Raw genomic sequence first — 23,163 nt, 5'->3', positions numbered from 1 at the left:
CCCAGAGTGTGTATGTTAAGTGTTAGCTCAAAATACCCCACAGATATTTTTAGATGGCATGTTAAAATTGTCATTGGAGGGTGAGCAAAAACGCACCGTTTTTGTGCCTGTCCCTTTAAATGCAAATGAGCTGCTGCTCCCGTCACAGAGGGCGGAGCTTCAACCACTTGTGTCCTTTTACCTCACACAGACATGCACTGAAAATTTCAAAGACAACATGTAGAATGCAACAGGACATTTCTGAATTGGTTAGTTGATGAATTTAGGTAGCTTATGTGTAGTTATCTTCTAGTCATTGATTAGCATATTCTGTCATGATAATCTATAAATCGCGTCACCGGGGACGGGGTTTATGTAAATTTTAGGGTTTGTGATGTCACTGACCCGGATGAATGTCGTGTAGTCCCTACCAGCCGTTTGTTGTAGTTCTTAAAAAGCATTTTTTTTTTCTTTTCTCCCTTTGCTTTGAACTTTGAGCGTTGTAACTTTGCAGATGTTGTTTATGCTCAAACAGCAATATTACACATTAACTAAAGTTAGAAAAGTGAAATCATAATCAACCACCCCTTTAAGGCAGAATTTAATAATCATCAAAACTCATATTAAGACCAAAACGCATCCATTCAGACTGAACTGTGCTACAGTGCCATGCTACTGTGCAACTGCTGTTTATCAGCCTGTAGCCTCACATCAGCCCATGCACTGACACAGGATATAAACCGACTGCTGTTCAAACAGATCAATCCTTGAAACCAGGAGTCAAATCCATATCCTGATTGTAAAATCTGATAAAAGTGTGCAGAGATGCCCAGGCTAGCGCCACACAAATATCCTCCAAAGGCGTACACTTAAATAATGCCTGTGATGAAGCAACACCCATAGTAGAATTAGCCTGACTACTAAGAGAGGCGGAGACAGTCCACGCATCTCCTAGGCAAGAAAAAGCCCTATTCTGAAGGGACTAGTTTAACATGGACAGTGTTGGGGAGTAACGGAATACATGTACCGGCGTTACGTATTCAGAATACAAATTATGAGTAACTGTATTCCATTACAGTTACCATTTATATAGTTGGTATTTAGAATACAGTTACATTGTTGAAATCAATGGATTACATGACGATACTTCTCTGTTTCAAGAGTTTATTCACTCTCTAAAAAAATTAAGGCAACTCCATGCATTTCCCAGAAGCCCCAATATGAAAAAAAAAAAAAAGCGCGGTTTGCGTGATCAGTCACAATGGAGTCGGAAGAGGAGCAGCAGGAGCTAGAGGTAGAGATGGAGCCAGAACAACAGAGCAGGGCAAGAATGTGTTTCTATCTTGGAAATTCAAACAGCATTTCACATTAAAGAAAGAGAAGGGAGAACGAAATATAACTGTGCAGTGCAACCTCTGCTTGCCAGCAAACCTCCTTTCGGCGTCGTCCAAAGACTCCACCTCCAACCTGAAGAAGCATCTTAAAGTAGGCCTACGTTTTTTTTCCAAATACGTGCAGTCAAAACTTGAAATATAAGTTCTCCGAAAATGCATTAATACCAATAGTGAAACGTCTGTATATATCCATACTCCCTTAATAAAGGAGTCCAGACATTAGAAAAAAATATCGGTCTACATGCGATTTATATTTAATATGAGGGAAATAAAACATGCGTGACACAAAAAATCTTCATTGCAATCTGTGAATTACACTGCGCAAACCAAAAGTAATAGTAGGCCTACTCACTGGATGAATAAGGGTTGGCTCTCCACAGAACATATTTATTTTATTTTTAGTATTCGCATTTATGAGGAAAAAATACAATGTTACGGTCGTGACAGTTCTCCGTTACGGACGTGAGCAGGCCCGTCGCAACAAGGCAAGCAAACCAAGCAATTGCTTGGGGCCCCGAGCTGGCCAGGGGCCCCAAGACAATGACTGGTTAAGAATAAAATGCAACGACAAACTGTGTGAGCGCCCCTTTGATAGTCAATGCAGTAAAGTGCAATGACACTCTTATCGGGTTCCCCCTCAAGGGGGCCCCCCTCAGTAGTCGCTGACAGCAGCCAGCCAACCACGTGATCTCTGCTGCCGGCAAAATACAAAAATACGACTCGCAGTCACTCGTCTCGCACGCGTGATGCATCACACCTGCTGTGCGTGCTGTACTATTCTGTAGCTTAAGTGCAACATGGAGCTTGAAGAAGCAAAGAAAAAAAATTAAAACAGGAGAATTAACTTTGAGCAAGTTTGGAGGAAAATCGGAGGTATGGAAACATATTAAACTAGTCGTGGGTGACAACATAGGAGTTGGCTTTGTCTCGTGCATTAAATGCGGCACGCTGCTCGCCTATGACAGAAAAGAAAAAAAGAAAGAAAAAAAAACGGGGACTTCGACGATGAACAAACACATGACGCAGTCTTGCCATGACAGAAATGATGATAAGTAGTCAGCCTCAGCCCTCAATGTCCTCTTTTGTTACTTTTCCGATTAGGGGGTTAGGGGGGCCTCCATGTCCATTTTGCTTGGGGCCCCCAAATTCCTTCAAACGGCCCTGGACGTGAGCAGCACTCTGAAAGCGGCACTAAAAGACTGTTTTAAAACTTTCACAGAGACCTCAAACAGAAAGCACAAAGCCTTTCTTTAAAGTGAATTTCGTTTTGTATTAATTGTATCTTAATTTTAATCAATATTTCATCAATCAATTGCCAGGATTTAATAAGAAGTAAATATAGCAGACAATAATCACGGAGGCGCCAGCGCGTGAACTGGAGCTGGACTCATAAATGAACGCCCGTTTCACACATAGCCTACTCTGTTTGCAGTGCATATGCGGTGCGTATTTTTTCTCTCCCGTACCCATGTTAACAGGTTAGAGCTTTCACACTGCGGTCCGTTTATCCGTTCCAGGAGCGGTGCGTATACAGCAGTGCAGCAGCGATCGTTTCCGCACCGAGTCTATTTCTGCTGTGCTGCAAAAGCTGAATTAAAGTGACAGCGCATGTTTCGTGGTCAAAATAAACACAGATTGAGCTGAAAATGTAGTAATTTCACCATAAGTGCATATAATAAAATAAAATGTAGTAATACCATCATAAATTAATTTAATTAAACTAGTGCAAAATGCCTGTGCAAAATCAGTTTTAAATTGTTGGTTTGGTGCCCGTGAAAGAGACTGTGAACGCATTGAATTCAGGGAGCAGGCTAGGTTACTACAAATGATGGCTGTGAATAAACTATAATATTCAGAAGTAAACAGTGTAGCTGACTGAGTGTTTATGTATACCACAACCTTCTAAGTGCTAGTGCAAAATGCCCGTGCAAAATCAGTTTTTGAGTGTGTTTTTAGTAATTGTTGGTTTGGTGTGTTTGTGTGCTCATTGTTACAATTACACAGCAAAAGTTCAGTGACATTTTTATTTGTGATTGGTAGAAAGAAAATTAATCAAAATGGATTTATCACGTTCTGGAACCAAACTATAATATTCAGAAACACAAGAATAGGCCTGTTTATTAAGCAGGATTTGATGTCCGACACTTATAAAATGCAATTCAATGTGGAAGTAATCCAAGTATTCAGAATACGTTACTCAGATTGAGTAACGGAATACGTTACAAATTACATTTGTGGGCATGTATTCTGTATTCTGTAACGGAATACATTTTGAAAGTATCCTTCCCAACACTGAACATGGAGAGGTGGGATAAAGTAATTATTACCAGAGCTTCTCAGTGATTATCATAAATGTTTCCAAGAATTTGTAAATTCAGAGAAATTCACAATTTTAAAAAGTGCCCATCCCTGTTCACTTGTCGCCTGTCTATGATATAATATCCGTGTTATCCCTGGTTTCCGCTTGTACTGCCATAGTAACCATGGCGACAGCCATGGACAACTGCATAGTGAGTAACGTCTAGCGGCACGCTGTTGTTGTTTCGTTCAAACATTATGGACAATGGCAAGCAGACTTTAGGACAAAAGGAGAACTAAAACGAGGATCAATATCAGCGTGGCGTTTTCGAGATGCGTTTCCTTTCGTTTTCTGACCAGCCATTAAGGGACGGACTACTTGAGCCGCAAGCTATTAAGCCTGAAGGGGAGTAAGGCCATGAAGTGACAGATTGCATGAGTTATGTGCTTTGTGGCACTAACCTCCAGATCAATCACCCGTTTGGTCTTCTTGACTTCCTCAGAAGTAAAGCCAGCCCTCTCATCGTAAGTCCTTAAGTCAAGTCAAGCTTTACAGTGATAATAGGAAATTAAAGTAACAGAGATTGTTTTGGCTTTTTAGCAGCTCTCGAATAAAGTTATTGTCCAGCTAAAGTTAGTTTTGATTGATTCACTTCCGTCGCAACGATCATTAGTTAACACGCTAACACGACACCGTTTTAACAGAAAACTCTTAAGTTCTCTCTGCGCAAACTTTAAAAACGCTAACCTGTGAGAACGCACATGCGCATTAAAGACGGTACACCTGCAGAACCGCCATGGTATGCAGCTCTGCATCCACAGCCATTTAAGACTTACTGAGTGCTGGCATAGTCCTACACAGCTTAGACAGTAGTGTTATATGCAATCTCAAAGTAAGAGCTATAGACCGTGAGAGATAGACCTCTAGCATCTCCTGAGGGCTACATCACAATGAGGGCTTCTGGGCTCAGCACAAATTCTCATGTCATGTCAATAATTTGTATTTTCAAAGAAGTTTTTATTTACTAGAGGGAAAATCTTAATTTGTCATACCAAAGTGGAAAGATGTCAAAGACGATGGAATGCAACTGTGCAGTAGATAGTAGTGAATGACTTTGTAATGTTATTTCAGTTTTAATTTCAGTTAATATTAGTTGTTAGTATATGAAGAGCTTTCATACAAGCAATATAAAGTCATTGACTCAACCGTTGTGGGGGTTTTTTTTTTGTTTTTTTTATGTAATTTAATTCCTTTTTTTCATGTACCATGCATAAATCATATGAATGTTTATACATTTCAGATTATCCACTGGTACAACAGAAACAAGAGCATTTGGTTGGTTGTTAGTTTTGTTTTTTTTTTTTTTTAATGTTTAGTATTTGTTTGGATTTGAGTCCTTCCATATTTTGTTTTCTATCAGCATGGTGACATTGTAATACCTTCTTGTCTCACAAGTAGGAGCTTTATTGCCTCATAAGGTAATGTCGATTGATTGTGCTAATTATTTATACGCTGTTGATGAGTAGCAATAAAGCTACTTTACTAATTTGGTTGGTTTATGAGTTAATATTCTTACACCTATTACACATCTTCTGAATATTTTGTTGCACTTACGATAACTTCTCTTTCTCTATGACATGTAGAAGTGGGCGGAATCTGTGAGGAGACGCTAGCGTGTGATTGGTGGAGTTTGGGAGCCCTTTTATTTGAGCTCATAGTTGGAAAGGTAGGAGTATTTCAACACTTGAATAATTTTCAGTGAATAATTTAAAAAAAGAATGTATGCACTGGATTGAGTGTGAAATTATATTGGAGGGATAATTGTATTGTTATAATTGTATTTTCATGTAATTTCAACATCTTAATGTTAAAGGTTAACACTATTATTGTTTAAGTTTGTTGTTGTTCATGTGTAGTTTGCTGTGTGTGTTTAGTCTCTATATCAGTGTCATCCTGCTGGCATTGGTAGACACTCATCCCTAAACATCCCAGAGTTTGTGTCGGAGGAGGCGCGCTCTCTGCTGGAACAGGTACATATTACCATGGTGGAAAAATTATATATGCAACCAGAAGTGAGATTACACAGTGACAGAAGTGGTTGGGCAAGGCTCAAGCTATTGCCTAAAAGAAATAGTCTGACTGTAATGATCTCTCTCTCTTTTTCTGTGTCGGTCTGTCTGTAGTTGTTGCAGTATAATCCAGTGGAGCGGCTTGGCGCGGGAGTAGCCGGTGTGGAGGATATTAAGGCTCATCCTTTCTTTTCTCATGTGAACTGGACCAATTGAACTATCAGATGCTTTACTAGTATGAGATGAAAGATTTAAACTGTCTGAGATGTGTCTATATGTACAAAAACAATGTCATAAATGCTGCAGGACACATTTATTTCACAAATACTCTTGCCTACAAATGGCCAAAGCTCACTGTTGAGTGAGGAAGTCTATAGCAGTGAGAGGAAAATGGATGTTACTGTTTTCAAAATAAATAAAAATAAATGTTTAAACCAGGGTTAGCAATTAAGATTCAAGAGCCACTTGAAATAATAGGAAGAGTTTGAGGATGTGTCCCTGTTCATAACAGATGAGAACTATCAATACTATGGCTTCGTCCGAAATCGCATACTCTCTTGAGTATGTACTTATTTTGAACAAGTAATTACTTCACTGCCGCTGTGTAGTGTGAATGCAATAAGGACATACTACATTTGCCATGTTGTCATTATTATTTGACCTACCAGTGTCAGTTGTGTTGATTCTCGCCGGAAGAAGTAGGTCATCCAGGTACTTTTTGCCTACTCTTTTGAGTACTGTGAATTCTTACATACTACTTTTGTCGCATACTGTTTTTTGCCTACTATATAGTAGAAAAGTATGCGATTTCTGATGCAGCCTAAACGTGGTTCCTAACATCACTGTTTTCTACAGAACTGCTTTATAGATGAAAGGAACTCATTTAAGAATTGAGTATCTTTACAACGGAACTGAATCAACACTGAACTGACTTCAGCTGAACAATAGCCGAAATGCATAATTTTCCTGATTATCACTGTAAAGCTGCTTTGAAATAATCTGTATTGTATAAAGGCCAGTTCAAAGACAAGCGCCAACAAACACAAGCAACCAGGTTGGCCGTTGGATTTAGCATTTTATGAAAAATAACTGTCATTGGCCTTAAAGCGCTATATAAATAAAGGTGACTGACCTGAAATGGTTGTCAGATTAGAGAGACATCCAAAATGTGTGGAGTTGGGGATCCTCCAGGACCGGGGTTTGGAACCACTGCTATATGTAACAGTATATAAATCCAACTGCTTGTGTGGGTGTGTTTAATTTAGTGTGTTTTATAAAAAGAAGCTGGCAAATTTCATTGCATGAACATCTTTAGCATGGGCTAAAACACATTTGATGCGATTGCTTGATTTAAATTGATCAGATTTATCATTACGTCACTAAATATTCTTCACTAACCCATCTAATGCTCTATTTATTAAACGCTCTGTCAATGAGCTTATTGGTTCTTTCACTTGATGTTTTACTTTCTCAAGGATGGTTCATATTCTTGCAGACAAATACAACTATGGAGCTCAATGAAATGGAGAGCTATTTTAAAAAGCACTTGTGAATCAGTTAACTTTGAGTATTACATTAAAGGGTGCAGCAAGCGATTTCTGAGAAACACTGTTAAAAGTGGATCGAACCGAGCACCACAACACTTCTAGCCAATCATCAGTGGGGAAGAGAGATGGCTGAGCGACATTACAAAAGAGAAAAAGTCAGAGGAATATCACTGGAAAAAGAAGGGTTATCTGAAATTCACATCTAAGATTATATAATTCATGGAACTTTAAGTACTAATTTGACCCTGTAGTTTAACTTCAAGTTTAAGATTTCAGTTTAATCATTAATATTTGTATCACCTATCGTTTTAGTTAAATCCTTTTGAGCATATGTTAAATTCTTATTTCACTGTATAACCTCTTTTCCCTTCTGTTAATTACAATCAGAATCAAAGAAATTAAAATCAGGAAAATTGTTTGTGCAGTGAGTTTCTCTCAATTTCACCAGGAAAGAAAATCCAGTGGATTTCCTCGACAGTGTAAGCAACGCTTAGTATCAGTTCAGTTCGAGTTTATTTTTCCCTTAGGAAATTGGTTTTGCACAGGTGCTGCACATCACAAAAAACACTCACATAGCAAACACTCACATAATAAACACTCATGATTACAGATTATTTAACATTAGAATAGCAGTTGGTATGAATGAGTTCTTAAACCTCCTTGTTCTCCCTCCCATTACTCTATATCTACGTCCTGATGGAAGAATAACTAACTCTTTGTGTAATGGGTGTGTTGGGCAATTGATTATCGCAACGGCTTTTTTAACAACACGTCCTTTAAAAATGTCCTGGGGCAGTATCTGCTGAACTCCAATCACTTTCGAAGCAGTCTTTATCAGTTTGGTTATTCTATTTCTGTTGGACAGGCTAATACAATCAATCCAACCATGTCACAATAAGAAATTACGGATTCAATAAAACTCCGATAAAACAGTGTCATTAACACTGAGCATACTTTAAAAGAGTTCATTTTTCTTAAGAAAAACATACGCTGCTGAACCTTTTTACAAATGGCATCTGTGTTAGCATTAAAATTTAATCTATTATCAATAACTGTACCCAGATAACGATATTCATCCACAAACTCAATATCTTTTCCATTTATGACAGTAGGAGAGACTGAAATGGCAGATTTTCCAAAATCTATGATCATGTCTTTGGTCTTTGATATATTTAGATTTAGGTTACATTTTGCACACCAGGAGACAAAATCCTCCACCACTGGGCCATGAGATGTCTCCTCATTTACAAGAAGACTCACAATCACAGTATCATCCGCGAACTTTAACATATACCTATTGTCAAATGTGCTCCTACAATCATTAGTATACAAAATAAAAAGAAGAGGGGAAAGAACACACCCTTGAGGCGAGCCAATAGAAGAACATAATTTAGAAGAAAGCAGACTGTTGACTCTCACACACTGGGTTCTATTTGATAAAAAATTCACGATCCATCCTACTAGATTAAGATCAAGGTTAAATAATCAAACTAATTTTTAGGCTAATACATGTGGCTTGATTGTGTTGAATGCAGATGAGAAATCAATAAAAGCTAGCCGTGCCCTTGTTTTTGGGGTCTCCAGATGTTGGGCTACTAAGTGTACAAGAGTGATTAACCTCAACCCCCCTCAACCCCCCTCCCTGCTCTGTACGCAAACTGGAGTGGATCTAAATTATCTTCTACATACTTCAATATCTCTATTCTCACAATTTTGTCAAAAAAAAAATTTGTATATGAATGTCCGCTTAGTATATGAATGTCCGCAAGGCAAGAACAGTTATTTATTGGAATATTTAGTGTATTTCTTGATGTGCCTGTAGTGTAAAACTCAGAGAAGGCCTCAGGTCACAGAGTTCACTATGTCTCACTTCAGCAGCTCTGAGCAAAACACCCAGCCAGCTGCACCAGCCAAAAATGGAATATCAGATGTTTTGATATGAATATCTATATATCTAGCGCACTAATGCAAATGACACTGTAAAATAGTTTTATATATATATATATATATATATGTTGCTTTGATGATAAACCAGGTGATTGCTCTCCACTATTAGGAATGGAGTCAAGAAAAGAGATGAATGATTGGGGAGGATGGGTAAACAGTAATTAAAAATGACCTAATGAACGCTCATTGGCCGAGCAAAGTTGGGGGCGAGGTGTAAGAAACTATAAAAGTGAGAGTCTTGACTGAGGTTGTTAGATGTTCTGCAGGTATCGCTTTATTGTCTCCAGCAATAAAGTCTTTTTTTTCATCTGGCGGTTTTGGCATCTGTAACTCCGTGATTTCTTACAATAATGAGAAGACTTTTTCCACAAAAGATACTCTTTTATTTCCCCCTCTCGACGAAGACCAAAGATGAAATGAAAGGAAACAAAACACACACACACAAATCTGAGGGTTGTTCCATAAAAGACGCTTAGAAAAGCGGGGATTAAACTCCAAAACCGGACTTGAATGAGCCTAACAAATAAGTTGGGGCTAAAGTGGTTCCATAAAAGGTAATTGAAGTTCACGCAATCTCACTAATTTGATCCAGGTTTTCTTAAGCAGCCCTAGAGGTCGATCGTGGATCAAATCGATCCACCATCAAACGGCGTATATTTTGTGCTGTTTTATGCGTTTGTGACATGTTTTTTTCCCCTCAGTGCAAAACTTACATTTTACAGTTATACAGTTATATTCTCCATCTGTAAATGTTAGAAAGTCATGCAAATGTATCCATTTTGCTGCTAAACTTCATATTGAACGAGCGCCGCTGCGCGCATGCGCGCCAAATAGGAGCGCAATAATTCTGACTAAAATATACACGGGTTTCTTGTATACAAACAATACCGGATGCGCGCGCATCCAGAGGGTTGTTCCATAAAAGACGCTTAGAAAAGCGGGGATTAAACTCCAAAACCGGACTTGAATGAGCCTAACAAATAAGTTGGGGCTAAAGTGGTTCCATAAAAGGTAATTGAAGTTCACGCAATCTCACTAATTTGATCCAGGTTTATCAAGTCTAGATAATTGCGTGTGCACGCGTTTCTGAAGCAGCCCTAGAGGTCGATCGTGGATCAGATCGATCCACCATCAAACAGCGTATATTTTGTGCTGTTTTATGCCTTTGTGACGTTTTTTTTTTTCCTCAGTGCAAAACTTACATTTTACAGTTATATTCTCCATCTGTAAATGTTAGAAAGTCATGCAAATGTATCCATTTTGCTGCTAATCTTCATATTGAACGAGCGCTGCTGCGCGCATGCGCGCCAAATAGGAGCGCAATAATTCTGACTAAAATATACATTTTGCTTGGAAAATTAATATGCGATATTTTATAACAGTAGAAATATCTTCTAATTATAATAATTTATCTTTAGGATGTTGGATAAGTTGCAGTGAACTTCTAGCGAACAGAAGTACTTCAGTGAACAGAAGTAGCCTAATTCAGGGAAGATTTTTTTTAAGAAACTAAATATATAAAGATACAAAATATAGTTTTGGGTATAGGACCTATGCTACTTAATAAAGATGATGTATACTTATTTAGAATGCTGAGAATTACAGCTTTTAATGCAATAATTTTTTGGAGAAAGCAAGAATCCCCAGTTTTAAATGAGTGGTTAGATTTAGTTTCTAAAGTACATTATGGAGAGGATAACATGAAATTAAGAGCAAATGTATACATTTTGAAAAGATATGTGCAACTCTAAAATCAAAGAATATTCCATAAAATAAAGGAATATATATTAGCCTACATTAACTACATTTTTATATAACCCTCCCTCCCTTTTATTTCTAGTTATTTGTTATTTTATTTATTTACTTATTTAATATTGAATATTTGATATTCAAATAATATTACTTGAATAACTATTAGGAATTATGTGTCATTATAAGAGTTTGATATAAATATGTGAATGTTAAATTTTTATTCATATTTATTTATTGTTTTTTGTCTTTTACCCCTTAAATCATATGTAAAAGTGTCTATGTACTTTTTGGTTATTGTTCTAATCATGTGTGTTGGTGGGTATTATCACAAAAGAAAAAAAGTAGAAGGAAAAATAAGGAATATTTATTGGGGGAAAATATGATGTATTGATGAACTGTCAATTTGTATAATTGTGTTAAATGTGTTTGAATTGAAAGACACAGTAAAGTACATTTTTATATATATATATATATATATATATATATATATATATATATATATATATATATATATATATATATATATATATATATATGCAAAAATATTTGTTATTTGGACATTAGATGTGCCTTATTTAGAATTTTAAACCTATAAGTGTATTTTTATGATAGCAATAACTGTAAAGGGACTATTTTAATGGGGTAAATCAAATGTAGGCTAATATACTGTTACTAAGCTCAGATTCATCTTATCAGTTAAAATTTATACTGTGCTTTTGTAATTATTTATTTTTAATTTTGTGATTTTAACTTCTGCATTACACATTACAAAGCTTTTTTTTTAGATTGTGTTCTAATGTTCTTCTAATAATCATAAACATGTACTACAGCTGCCAAACAAAACCAGAGAAATGTATTCATAAATCTTTAAAACAATCTAATTAAATCTTGGGCACAAAACATTCAGCCAGTAAAAAAAGAAAACCTGTAGTATATATATTGTATTTAGGCCTATATATATATGTGTCTATATTGTCTAATTTATCATTGTAGCCTTATTTAAGTTGATTTTCTGTATACTGTGTATTAGGGTTGTGCCGATAGACGATAGTATCGTGTATCGACGATAGACCGAGATATCGCCGATGACAGATGCCTTTGACGATATCAATACGATAATTGGCTCGTTTTTCCATTAATGTATTAAATCATTATTATTATTATGAAGCTAGTATAGTTATTAAATTAATTAGGAACTACAATTATATTTGCCTTGCCTAAATTCATAACGACATCACCACATAACCACACTTGCGCCATATCACGCGCGTATGAGGACTCCTCAAAGAAAATGTTTTTAAAACAGACAAAACAAAAACTACATCCCACAACGAAATTTCATTGCAAGGTGATCCATTCACAAATTGTCAAGAGTGCTTTAACAGACGCATAATTTTTATACAGAGCCTAGATGAAGACGCGGCATCGTTGTTCGTCAGTATTTTGTTTCCATAGCACATTAACAAAATATTTAATGACACGAATAACACTAAAAACAATACAATTACAAAATATTAATTATAATAATAATATCAATAAAATGATATAGGCCGCCTAGGCCTAATAAAAGTCTTTAGTTCACGAAGCATCTGTGAAACTCTGCCATCTGTGAAAATCACAAGCAACTTCAAACTTGTTTAACAAGAAATATTCTTCTAATTTTTTCGCTTTTAATAATGTAAGTCCACAAGAGAAATATTCAGCCAGTAAATTAAGATAGTTGCTGTAGCCTACCGTTATCCACCGTCGACTCTGAGAGAACGCGCCGTTAATGCAGCGAAAGCTCAGTCCGTTTCTGCTTTCGTTTTCAGGGATTGAGCGCGTTTACATGCACGTTATTAACTCGATTATGCTGAATAAACTGACAATGCATGTGGTCATGTAAACGGATTAACCCGTTTTCCTTTATCAGAGTCAAGTCATAAGTTTAAGTCGGCGTATAACCGATCGACTTTTAGATTTTTGCCTCTGATTTCTCCCGGCATTTAACACCTGCGTTATTGAAGTGCGGTGCGCATGTGAAGTGCATCCAGACAGAGAGAGCACTGGTAGGAGGACATATATCGCAGACTCCGACTCTTTCTTGAATCAAGAAATTAAAACGTGTTCACATCTCGTCAAACAGTCAAAATGCTGCAGATCTGTAACGGCATGAGAGGATAATGTGTGTCCGTAAATTTCCCGCTGACATGTTGAAATACTCCGAGTCAGATACAAGAATGATTAGGATCTTTTTTTTACCTCACTATACCAGGAAATAACCTGATTTAGCCTATTAATAAACACTCCACCTTTGCTAGCAAAATAGAAAAAAGATTCTCATTTAAAACGAAGTAATAAAACAAGCAAATTGATGAGTAAATAAGCAAGTTAATAATCAAATAAGTAAGCCCCGCCCCCTCACGATAATATCGTGTATCGCCGATCTCACAGGCTGACGATAGGACGATATGAAAATGGAGCATATCGCGCAACCCTACTGTGTATTTATTTTTGGACTAATAGTGGTTAATAAAGTCCAATAATGGTATGAGAGAGTGTCAGTGGTAATATCATTGTGTTCTTGTCGGTCAGTGTTAGAGGATCCGTGTAACAGCTGAGGCTTAGCCTGACAGTTAGCCTGCCCTGGACCAGGCTAGTTTCCCAGCATAAGTTGCCAGGGTAACTGAGTTTGAACTATTTTAAGTTTGCTTTATGAAACAGAATCCACCGACAATAAGTCTGACTAACCAAAATAAGCCTGGCTTGTATTCTAATCTTGTTTTATGGAACAACCCTCAGGAGGCAGAAAACCGCTAGCTGTTATGCCGAGTTCTGTAAAAGAACATTGTAATTAACGTAGATTTCGCATTGTTTGTAATTTCTTGTTGACTCAATAATAAACTGCAATTTCAGAGTTGGATCTGTTTGTTTGTGTTTCATATTAATATAACATTATGTAAAACGTCCAACTGTTTACGAATCAAAATCCGGACATACTGTGATGTATGTATGAATTATCATGTTAGACTAAGTTAGTAATGTAATTAGGGTGACCACCATCAAACAAACCAAATGTGGGACGATTATAAATTTGTGTGGGACAATGTGGGACATGTTATCAACACCAAAACATAACCTGAAACTGTTAGGCCTATATAATGTTTATCTAATTTAATAAAAACATTTGTATTCTGCCTTTCAGCTGATAAAAATTCTTTGTTCTTTAGTTCCTTTCCTTCCAGAAAACACCATTACATCACTATGTAACATAACATGTCTTTATTTTACATGTCATTTAAATTCAACATCACTGAGCCCAAAGGCAGCAGGCATCATGCGCATATATATATATATATATATATATATATAATTTATTATTATTATTATTATTTTTGAAACAGTTCTGACCAACTCCAACTAAAACCCAACAAAATAAACAATGAACAAATAAAATATAAAACATGAAATTAGATCATTGACAGTCTTATATATTAAGAATATATTAAACCAAAAACGTTCATATTTTTTAGAAAGGATGTGAATTAAAACAACCACAGCAGGCAACAAGTTGATAAATTCTGTTAAATTTAAATTTACCAAATTATCTATTTGTTTTCTGACAGGAAACACATGGAATGAATACACCGCTCCACATTTTGATTGACAGCCGTCACAACCTAGTGACCGTGTTTACTCCTTTCCTTTCAACCATTGGATAGGATTTAAAAAACGGCTGTTGTATTTGTACTTCTGACGAAGCGCTGTTAAATATAGGTGAAAAACTACGCCGCAAAAAGAATAAATAAAACTTACTCTCAGCAATGGTGAGATCTTGCCGGATCCCTACGCAATACATGACGATCTTTGGATTGTGGATGACAAGAAGTGGCCAGCAATTGTATGGCCTGATATATAGCCATAATTATCTTATTCAAGCAAGTGTGTATACAAGAGAAATGATTAGAGCGTACAAATCCCTTGATGCATACAACTACGTGCTATATGTGGTCACGTGCAGCTCGTCAAATTATGAATATAAAGAATATAGCAGCTAATACAACTTCCTCCTTCTGTCCCACTCTTCCATTTGCCTAGATTTGGAATTACTTGCAACATGTATAATTTAAATGAGCAGATAAAACACAACAGATAGACCTGCATGTAAATAAATTACGCAACAACTCCTTGGTATTTTGACTTAGCGACAATACCACCACTATGCTACTAGCCTAAACCCTTTACTCCAGTACGAAGACCGCGGGTCTTTCTGCCTCCTGGTTGCGTGCGCAAGCAGTGATGACGTCGCCGAGAAATCCATGTATACATTTTGCTTGGAAAATTAATATGCGATATTTTATAACACTAGAAATATCTTCTAATTATAATAATTTATCTTTAGGATGTTGGATAAGTTGCAGTGAACTTCTAGCGAACAGAAGTACTTCAGTGAACAGAAGTATAATTCAGGGAAGATTTTTTTTAAGAAACTAAATAGCCTATATAAAGATACAAAATATAGTTTTGGGTATAGGACCTATGCTACTTAATAAACATGATGTATACTTATTTAGAATGCTGAGAATTACAGCTTTTAATGCAATAATTTTTTGGAGAAAGCAAGAATCCCCAGTTTTAAATGAGTAGATTTAGTTTCTAAAGTACATAATGGAGAGGATAACATGACATTAAGAACAAATGTATACATTTTGAAAAGATATGTGCAACTCTAAAATCAAAGAATATTCCATAAAATAAAGGAATATATATTAGCCTACATTAACTACATTTTTATATAACCCTCCCTCCCTTTTATTTCTAGTTTTTTGTTATTTTATTTATTTACTTATTTAATATTGAATATTGATATTCAAATAATATTACTTGAATAACTATTAGGAATTATGTGTCATTATAAGAGTTTGATATAAATATGTTGTGACGATCCAAGGGGCTGTGGTGCTTTGTTTTGTCCAGTAGGTGTCTCTAGGTAACACTTTTTGTGTCTTCAGGTTAAATGCTTCTACGCAGGTGTGGAAAATTGACGGTGATTAACCATGCTGCTTATAAGATGCTGGCTTTCTCACCCTTGAGAGGAACAATTGGGCTTGGTCTCTGCTGGTCTCGCTGCTTGGTGGACATGCTGACTTTCTCACACACAATTATGATTTGGACAATTCTTTAATTAGAGTTGTGATTTGGATGATTCTTTTATTAGAATTGTGATTTGGGTAATTCTTTAAAATTACAGTTTGGTTTATTCTTTAGGTAAAATTATTGGTTGGGTAAAATAAGTTTTGGGGAGTGCCATATGAAAGTATTTTTGATTTGGTTAATGGTTTTGGACTGGAGAGAGAGAGTTAGAATTGTCCAATAGTTACACTAAATTGCTCAGATGTTGCGGTTTAGACTGCATAAGCCAAAAAATAACCCCGTGTTAGGCTGAAGAGCGCTTAACGCTTTTTGTTATTTTAGTTTGTTGTTTTTGGTGCGTCGGACGCGGGTAGACTGAGCAGTTGAGCTGCATGTGGGCGTGCCGAAGACCAGGGTTGAGTATAATTAGTTGTGTATGTATATTATTTAGATACGGGGTGGCTTTAACAAATTTTTCTGGCAGTTGAAGTGTGAACTGTTGGCTTTGGTGAGTATTACATACTTTGTTGTTCAAACGTTCTTTTAGTAAAGTAAAATTAAAATGGATTTGTTACAGGATTTTATTGTTGCTCCTACAATGGGTAAATTAGAGCGTCTTTCAAAAGAGCAATTGTTTAAAGTAGCTGAACATTTCGAGTTTGAATTGGCTTTAACAAAAAGTACTAAGGTAAAACCTCTGCGAGGGGCTGTAGAGGAGAAATTAAGAGAGATGTTAGTTTTGACTTCAGAGACACAGTCTGATGAAGAGGTGACACCTGAAGGTACTTAGACTGTTCGACACCTCACGCGTTGTTAGATCCTAACAGGTTAACCTATGAACAACAGTTAGAAATCCTTAGTATACAAAATAAAGAACGTGAATTGGACCGACAACTTGAATTACAGAAATTGAAAAGCCAAGAGCGAGAACAAGAACGCAAATTTGAAACGTTTAGAATGCAACAAAAAGTGGAAGAGGTGAAATTGGCTCAGGAGGCTATATGGGGAGGCTGCAGACCTGGAGCCGGTAGATATACGCCCCTAGCAGTTTTACGCCCCTGCTGTTCCTGATGCGTCCAGTAGGGGGGATATACTGCGAAATAACACCATTAAATCGACGCTCAAAACTTACACATTAATAACCGTCCCGTTCATAGATTTTGCCCGAATTTGTGGTTTTTGTTAATTTAAATATTAAACGTTTTAGTATAAATCTGCACTGCACTATGGATTAAAATATCTCTAGATATTAGGTTGGGCTTCACTCAGCCTATACAGAAGACTTTGTTTTCATGAATTAAAAAATAACACACGTAGTTGGATCAGATGACAAGTAATGATATATGACCTACTGTAGAATAGTTCATTGAATATTGAATACATTAATATTGAATAAATAGTAGTAGTAGTAGTAGTAATAATAATAATAATAATAAAAATAATAAAAATAATAAAAATAATTAATAGAATATTCACTGTATGTTTTTATACAGGAGACTGAGTGAAATATGTTGTTGTGAATTTATATAAAGTTACAATTAGATATTAAACATATTTATCCCATTAGACATACAGCACCGTGTAATCATATGGATTCTCGATTGAATATCTGCTGTACTATTCTCTATTGGTCGTCATACAGCTACAAAACAGTGTCCTACATAGCATTTTATGAAGACAAACACAATTTATCCCTTTTCTAAAATTCCAAGGGTCATTTTATAAGAAAGAGACAATATTTTTGTTCACAAAAACATTATTTATCAACACCATTTATGAATTATGATGACTCCCCTATGGCTTGCCACTCTGCTTTAACTGTTTTTCTATCCTCCTGTCAAAGTGCTTCTGCTCGCTGATAAAAAATACAAATAAAATTAAATATAAAAAAAATGTAAAAAGGACATCCATGGTGAATTTGATCTTGTCAAATTCACAAGCAGCAGGACTCCCTCTTAAATTTTGTATAAAATTCCTGAATCCTTAATTTTTTATCACAGTTGCTTTGGTACATTTCATCATTATTTATTATATCAATTCATTTTTTCCTTCATTAGTGAAATTCTAAATACACCTCCGCAATTCATCAATTCAGGACACATTTACAAAATAAAGTGTAATAGAAATGTATTGAAAACATGCTTAACAGTTTATGACAACTAGTCAGCCATTTTGCATTTAATGACTTATGCAAGGAACTAGTATAATAGGCCTATTTTTTGATCAACATGACATAAAGAGTTGATAATGTAGGAAACAGCAGACAGTTGTACATTATGAATTGCATGAATGTACCAAAGCATTTGCAATTTGTATAAAATGAGAAATTGCTTTTATGATGTGCACAAGTGCAAGATGATGTGATTTCAGGTGTGATCTGAGAAATGCACCAAAGCAACTGAGATAAACTATAATACTTATTGGAGACCCTGCAGAATCACTGACCCCTATGAGTCACAGACCACATAAAAGAATGTGTTACGAGAACACAAACTGCCTTTTTAATTTGCATTTCATATCTGTGGGTATTTCATTTAAAAAACTAAACTTTAAAAAAATATAAAAAGGACATCCATGGTGAATTTGATCTAGTCACAGTGTGTGTGTGTGTTGCTAGATAGATATATATATATATATATAAAGATATATATATATATATATAAAGATATATATATATATATAAAGATATATATATATATATAAAGATATATATATATATATATAAAGATATATATATATATAAAGATATATATATATATATATATATATATATAAAGATATATATATATATATATATATATATATATATATAAAGATATATATATCCTTCAGATGAGACGTTAAACCGAGGTCCTGACTCTCTGTGGTCATTAAAAATCCCATGGCATTTCTCGTAAAGAGTAGGGGTGTAACCCCGGTGTCATGGCCACACACCATTGGCCCTTACCAATCATGGCCTCCTAATAATCCCCTTACATTGAATTGGCTCTATCACTCTCTCTCCTCTCTCCACCTATAGCTGGTGTGTGGTGAGCGCACTGGCGCCGTTGTACTGTGGCTGCCGTCGCATCATCCAAGTGGATGCTACACACTGGTGGTGGTTGAGGAGAGATCCCCTGACATGATTGTAAAGCGCTTTGGGTGTACAGTAGTACATATGAAAGCGCTATATAAATGCCCGATTCTATTCTATTCTATTCTATATATAGATATATATATATATATATATATATCTATATCTTTATATATATATCTATATCTTTATATATATATCTATATCTTTATATATATATATCTATATCTTTATATATATATCTATATCTTTATATATATATCTATCTTTATATATATATATATATCTATCTTTATATATATATATATATATATATCTTTATATATATATATATCTTTATATATATATATATATATATCTTTATATATATATATATCTTTATATATATATATATATCTTTATATATATATATATATCTTTATATATATATATATATATATATATCTTTATATATATATATATATATATATATATATATATCTTTATATATATATCTATATCTTTATATATATATCTATATCTTTATATATATATCTATATCTTTATATATATATATATATATATATATCTTTATATATATATATATCTTTATATATATATATATATCTTTATATATATATATATATATATATATATATCTTTATATATATATATATATATATATATATATATATATATATATATATATATATATATATATATATATATCTTTATATATATATATATATCTTTATATATATATATATATATCTTTATATATATATATATATATATCTTTATATATATATATATATATATATATATATATATATATATATATATATATATATATATATATATATATATATATATAAAGATATATATATATATAAAGATATATATATATATATATATATAAAGATATATATATATATATATATATAAAGATATATATATATATATATAAAGATATAGATATATATATAAAGATATAGATATATATATCTTTATATATATATATATATATCTTTATATATATATATATATATATCTTTATATATATATATATATATATATATATATATATATATATATATATATATATATATATATATATATATATATATATAAAGATATATATATATATATAAAGATATATATATATATATATATATAAAGATATATATATATATATATATATAAAGATATATATATATATATATAAAGATATAGATATATATATAAAGATATAGATATATATATAAAGATATATATATATATATATATATATATAAAGACATATATATATATATATATATATATATATATATATATATATATATATATATATATATATATATATATATATATATATATATATATATATATATATATAGATATATATATAAAGATATATATATAGATATATATATAAAGATATAGATATATATATAAAGATATATATATATATATATATATATATATAAAGACATATATATATATATATATATATATATATATATATATATATATATATATATATATATATATAGATATATATATATATATATATAGATATATATATATATATATAGATATATATATATATATATATAGATATATATATAAAGATATATATATAGATATATATATAAAGATATATATATATATATATATATATATATATATATAAAGATATATATATATATATATAAAGATATATATATATATATATATATAAAGATATATATATATATATATATATATCTTTATATATATATATATATATATATATCTTTATATATATATATATATATATATATCTTTATATATATATCTATATATATATATATCTATATATATATATCTATATATATATATATATATATATATATATATATATATATCTATATATATATGTCTTTATATATATATATATATATATATATATATATCTTTATATATATATATATATATATATATATATATATATATCTTTATATATATCAATAACTGTAAAGGAACTATTGTAATGGGGTAAATCAAATGTAGGCTAATATACTGTCAATTACTAAGCTCAGATTCATCTTACCAGTTAAAATTTATACTGTGCTTTTATAATTATTTATTTTTAATTTTGTGATTTTTAACTTCTGCTTTACAAAGCTTTTTTTTAGATTGTGTTCTAATGTTCTTCTAATCATAAACATGTACTACAGCTGCCAAACAAAACAAGAGAGAAATGTATTCATAAATCTTTAAAACAATCTAATTAAATCTTGGGCACAAAACATTCAGCCAGTAAAAAAAGAAAACCTGTATATATATTGTATTTAGGCCTATCTATCTATATATCTATATATCTATATATATACAGTATATATATAGGTCTATATTGTCTAATTTATCATTGCAGCCTTATTTAAGTTGATTTTCTGTATACTGTGTATTTATTTTTGGACTAATAGTGGTTAATAAAGTCCAATAATGGTATGAGAGAGTGTCAGTGGTAATATCATTGTGTTCCTATTGGTCAGTGTTAGAGGATCTGTGTAACAACTGAGGCTTAGCCTGACAGTTAGCCTGCCCTGGACCAGGCTAGTTTCCCAGCATAAGTTGCCAGGGTAACTGAGTTTGAACTATTTTAAGTTTGCTTTATGAAACAGAATCCACCGACAATAAGTCTGACTAACCAAAATAAGCCTGGCTTGTATTCTAATCTTGTTTTATGGAACAACCCTCTGGCCTTGCAAAAACAAAGCTGAAATTATCCTTAGTAACATTACTTTCTTAAATATCAACTTGCAACTGCATAACATTCAATTTACAACTCATTCAACATTTCAGTAAAACATGTACAATGTAACTCATTAACATTTGAATAAACTGGCATACCAAGTCTTATTACCAAGACCATTTATCATAGATTATCAATTAAGTAGCAATTATAATATCAGTACTCTCATATTTTTCTCTCGTGGCCTGGTGGCCATTCTTTACTAATTTTACATTCCAAGTTTGAATTTTGCAATCCACACAAAATAATGTAAGACATATCAAGAGTTCAAAAGAGGACAAATTGTTGGTAAGCGTTTCGCTTGCTCATCCGTCACCAGGAGAGCAAGTCTTTGTGGTGTATAGAGAGCTATTGGATCCAGGGTAATGTCGACAAATCACCACGTAGGATGAACCACATCCAACAGGAGTAACTGTCGACACAAGAGGAAGCTACTAACAGGTACTAACCCGGATTGTATCCAAAAAACATAAAACCAAAACTGCCCAACACACTGAAGAATAAAATGTGCACCTCGATTCTCCTGTTTCCACCAAAATGATTCGTTTGTCGGTAGCTCCACGGAGTCAATATTCGCGGTCGGGCTGTTATGGCTAAACCTTTAGTCCAGTGGTGTGCATGGGTGGCATTCTGGGCCCCTTTAATCGCTAGTAGTAAAGTGCCCTTTCGGTTGTATTGCGTTTACTTGTGCCAATGCCAAATACAATTTCATTAGTGCCAACAGTGCAAATCTTGGGCTGTGGACAATATGAAACGTACTGTTTTCTAATGAGTCCACTGTTGTGGCAAAAATTCATTAAACAATCATCAACTGCGTAAGAGACACTCTGAAATTCAAATGATCATTAAAAAGTATTTTATTCTTGCAAGAAGGCCCAGTTGCCACACAGAAGTCACCAGTACAGTCTGTGAAACAAGTGCGACGATGAGAGGGAGGGCAGAGGAGTCTTTATACTGCTTTCAAGGTCTTCTGCTTACAGGCCCTTATCTAAACAAGGAGAGGCTTCCCTGCTAGTTTTCTGATACTGCTAAGTTTGTTCTTACAAACTCACAAGTTCTAAATTGACCCTAGGGGTCAGAGGTCCCTTTTCAATCTGCCTCCTCCTGACGTCTCACCTGTTTCCCAGTGTTTAAAAACACACACACATTAGTCATATGTTGGCAGACCACATACAGTCCAGAAAAGAGTCATTTCAATGTCTTACTGAAAGTAAA

The 23,163-nt window shown here is 33.5% G+C and overlaps 1 protein-coding gene across 2 annotated transcripts in view; it reads left to right on the top strand.

Moving 5' to 3' along the window:
• The window catches only part of rps6kc1 (ribosomal protein S6 kinase polypeptide 1), a 73,221-nt gene extending 66,043 nt beyond the window's left edge, over positions 1–7,178 (top strand). For both annotated transcript variants that reach the window (XM_084091121.1, XM_084091120.1), the window contains 3 exons: positions 5,316–5,398; positions 5,607–5,702; positions 5,856–7,178. In XM_084091121.1, the coding sequence (XP_083947247.1) occupies positions 5,316–5,398; positions 5,607–5,702; positions 5,856–5,957 (281 nt within the window). In that variant the 3' untranslated portion in view covers positions 5,958–7,178. The remainder of the gene's footprint in view (positions 1–5,315; positions 5,399–5,606; positions 5,703–5,855) is intronic.
• The last annotated feature ends 15,985 nt before the right edge of the window (positions 7,179–23,163 follow it).

This window comes from Abramis brama (genome assembly GCF_963993115.1).
Source record: "Abramis brama genome assembly, chromosome: 18".
Taxonomy (NCBI): Eukaryota; Metazoa; Chordata; class Actinopteri; order Cypriniformes; family Leuciscidae; genus Abramis; species Abramis brama.
Note: the sequence above shows the minus strand (reverse complement) of the source record. Positions and strands in the feature narration are given on the sequence as shown.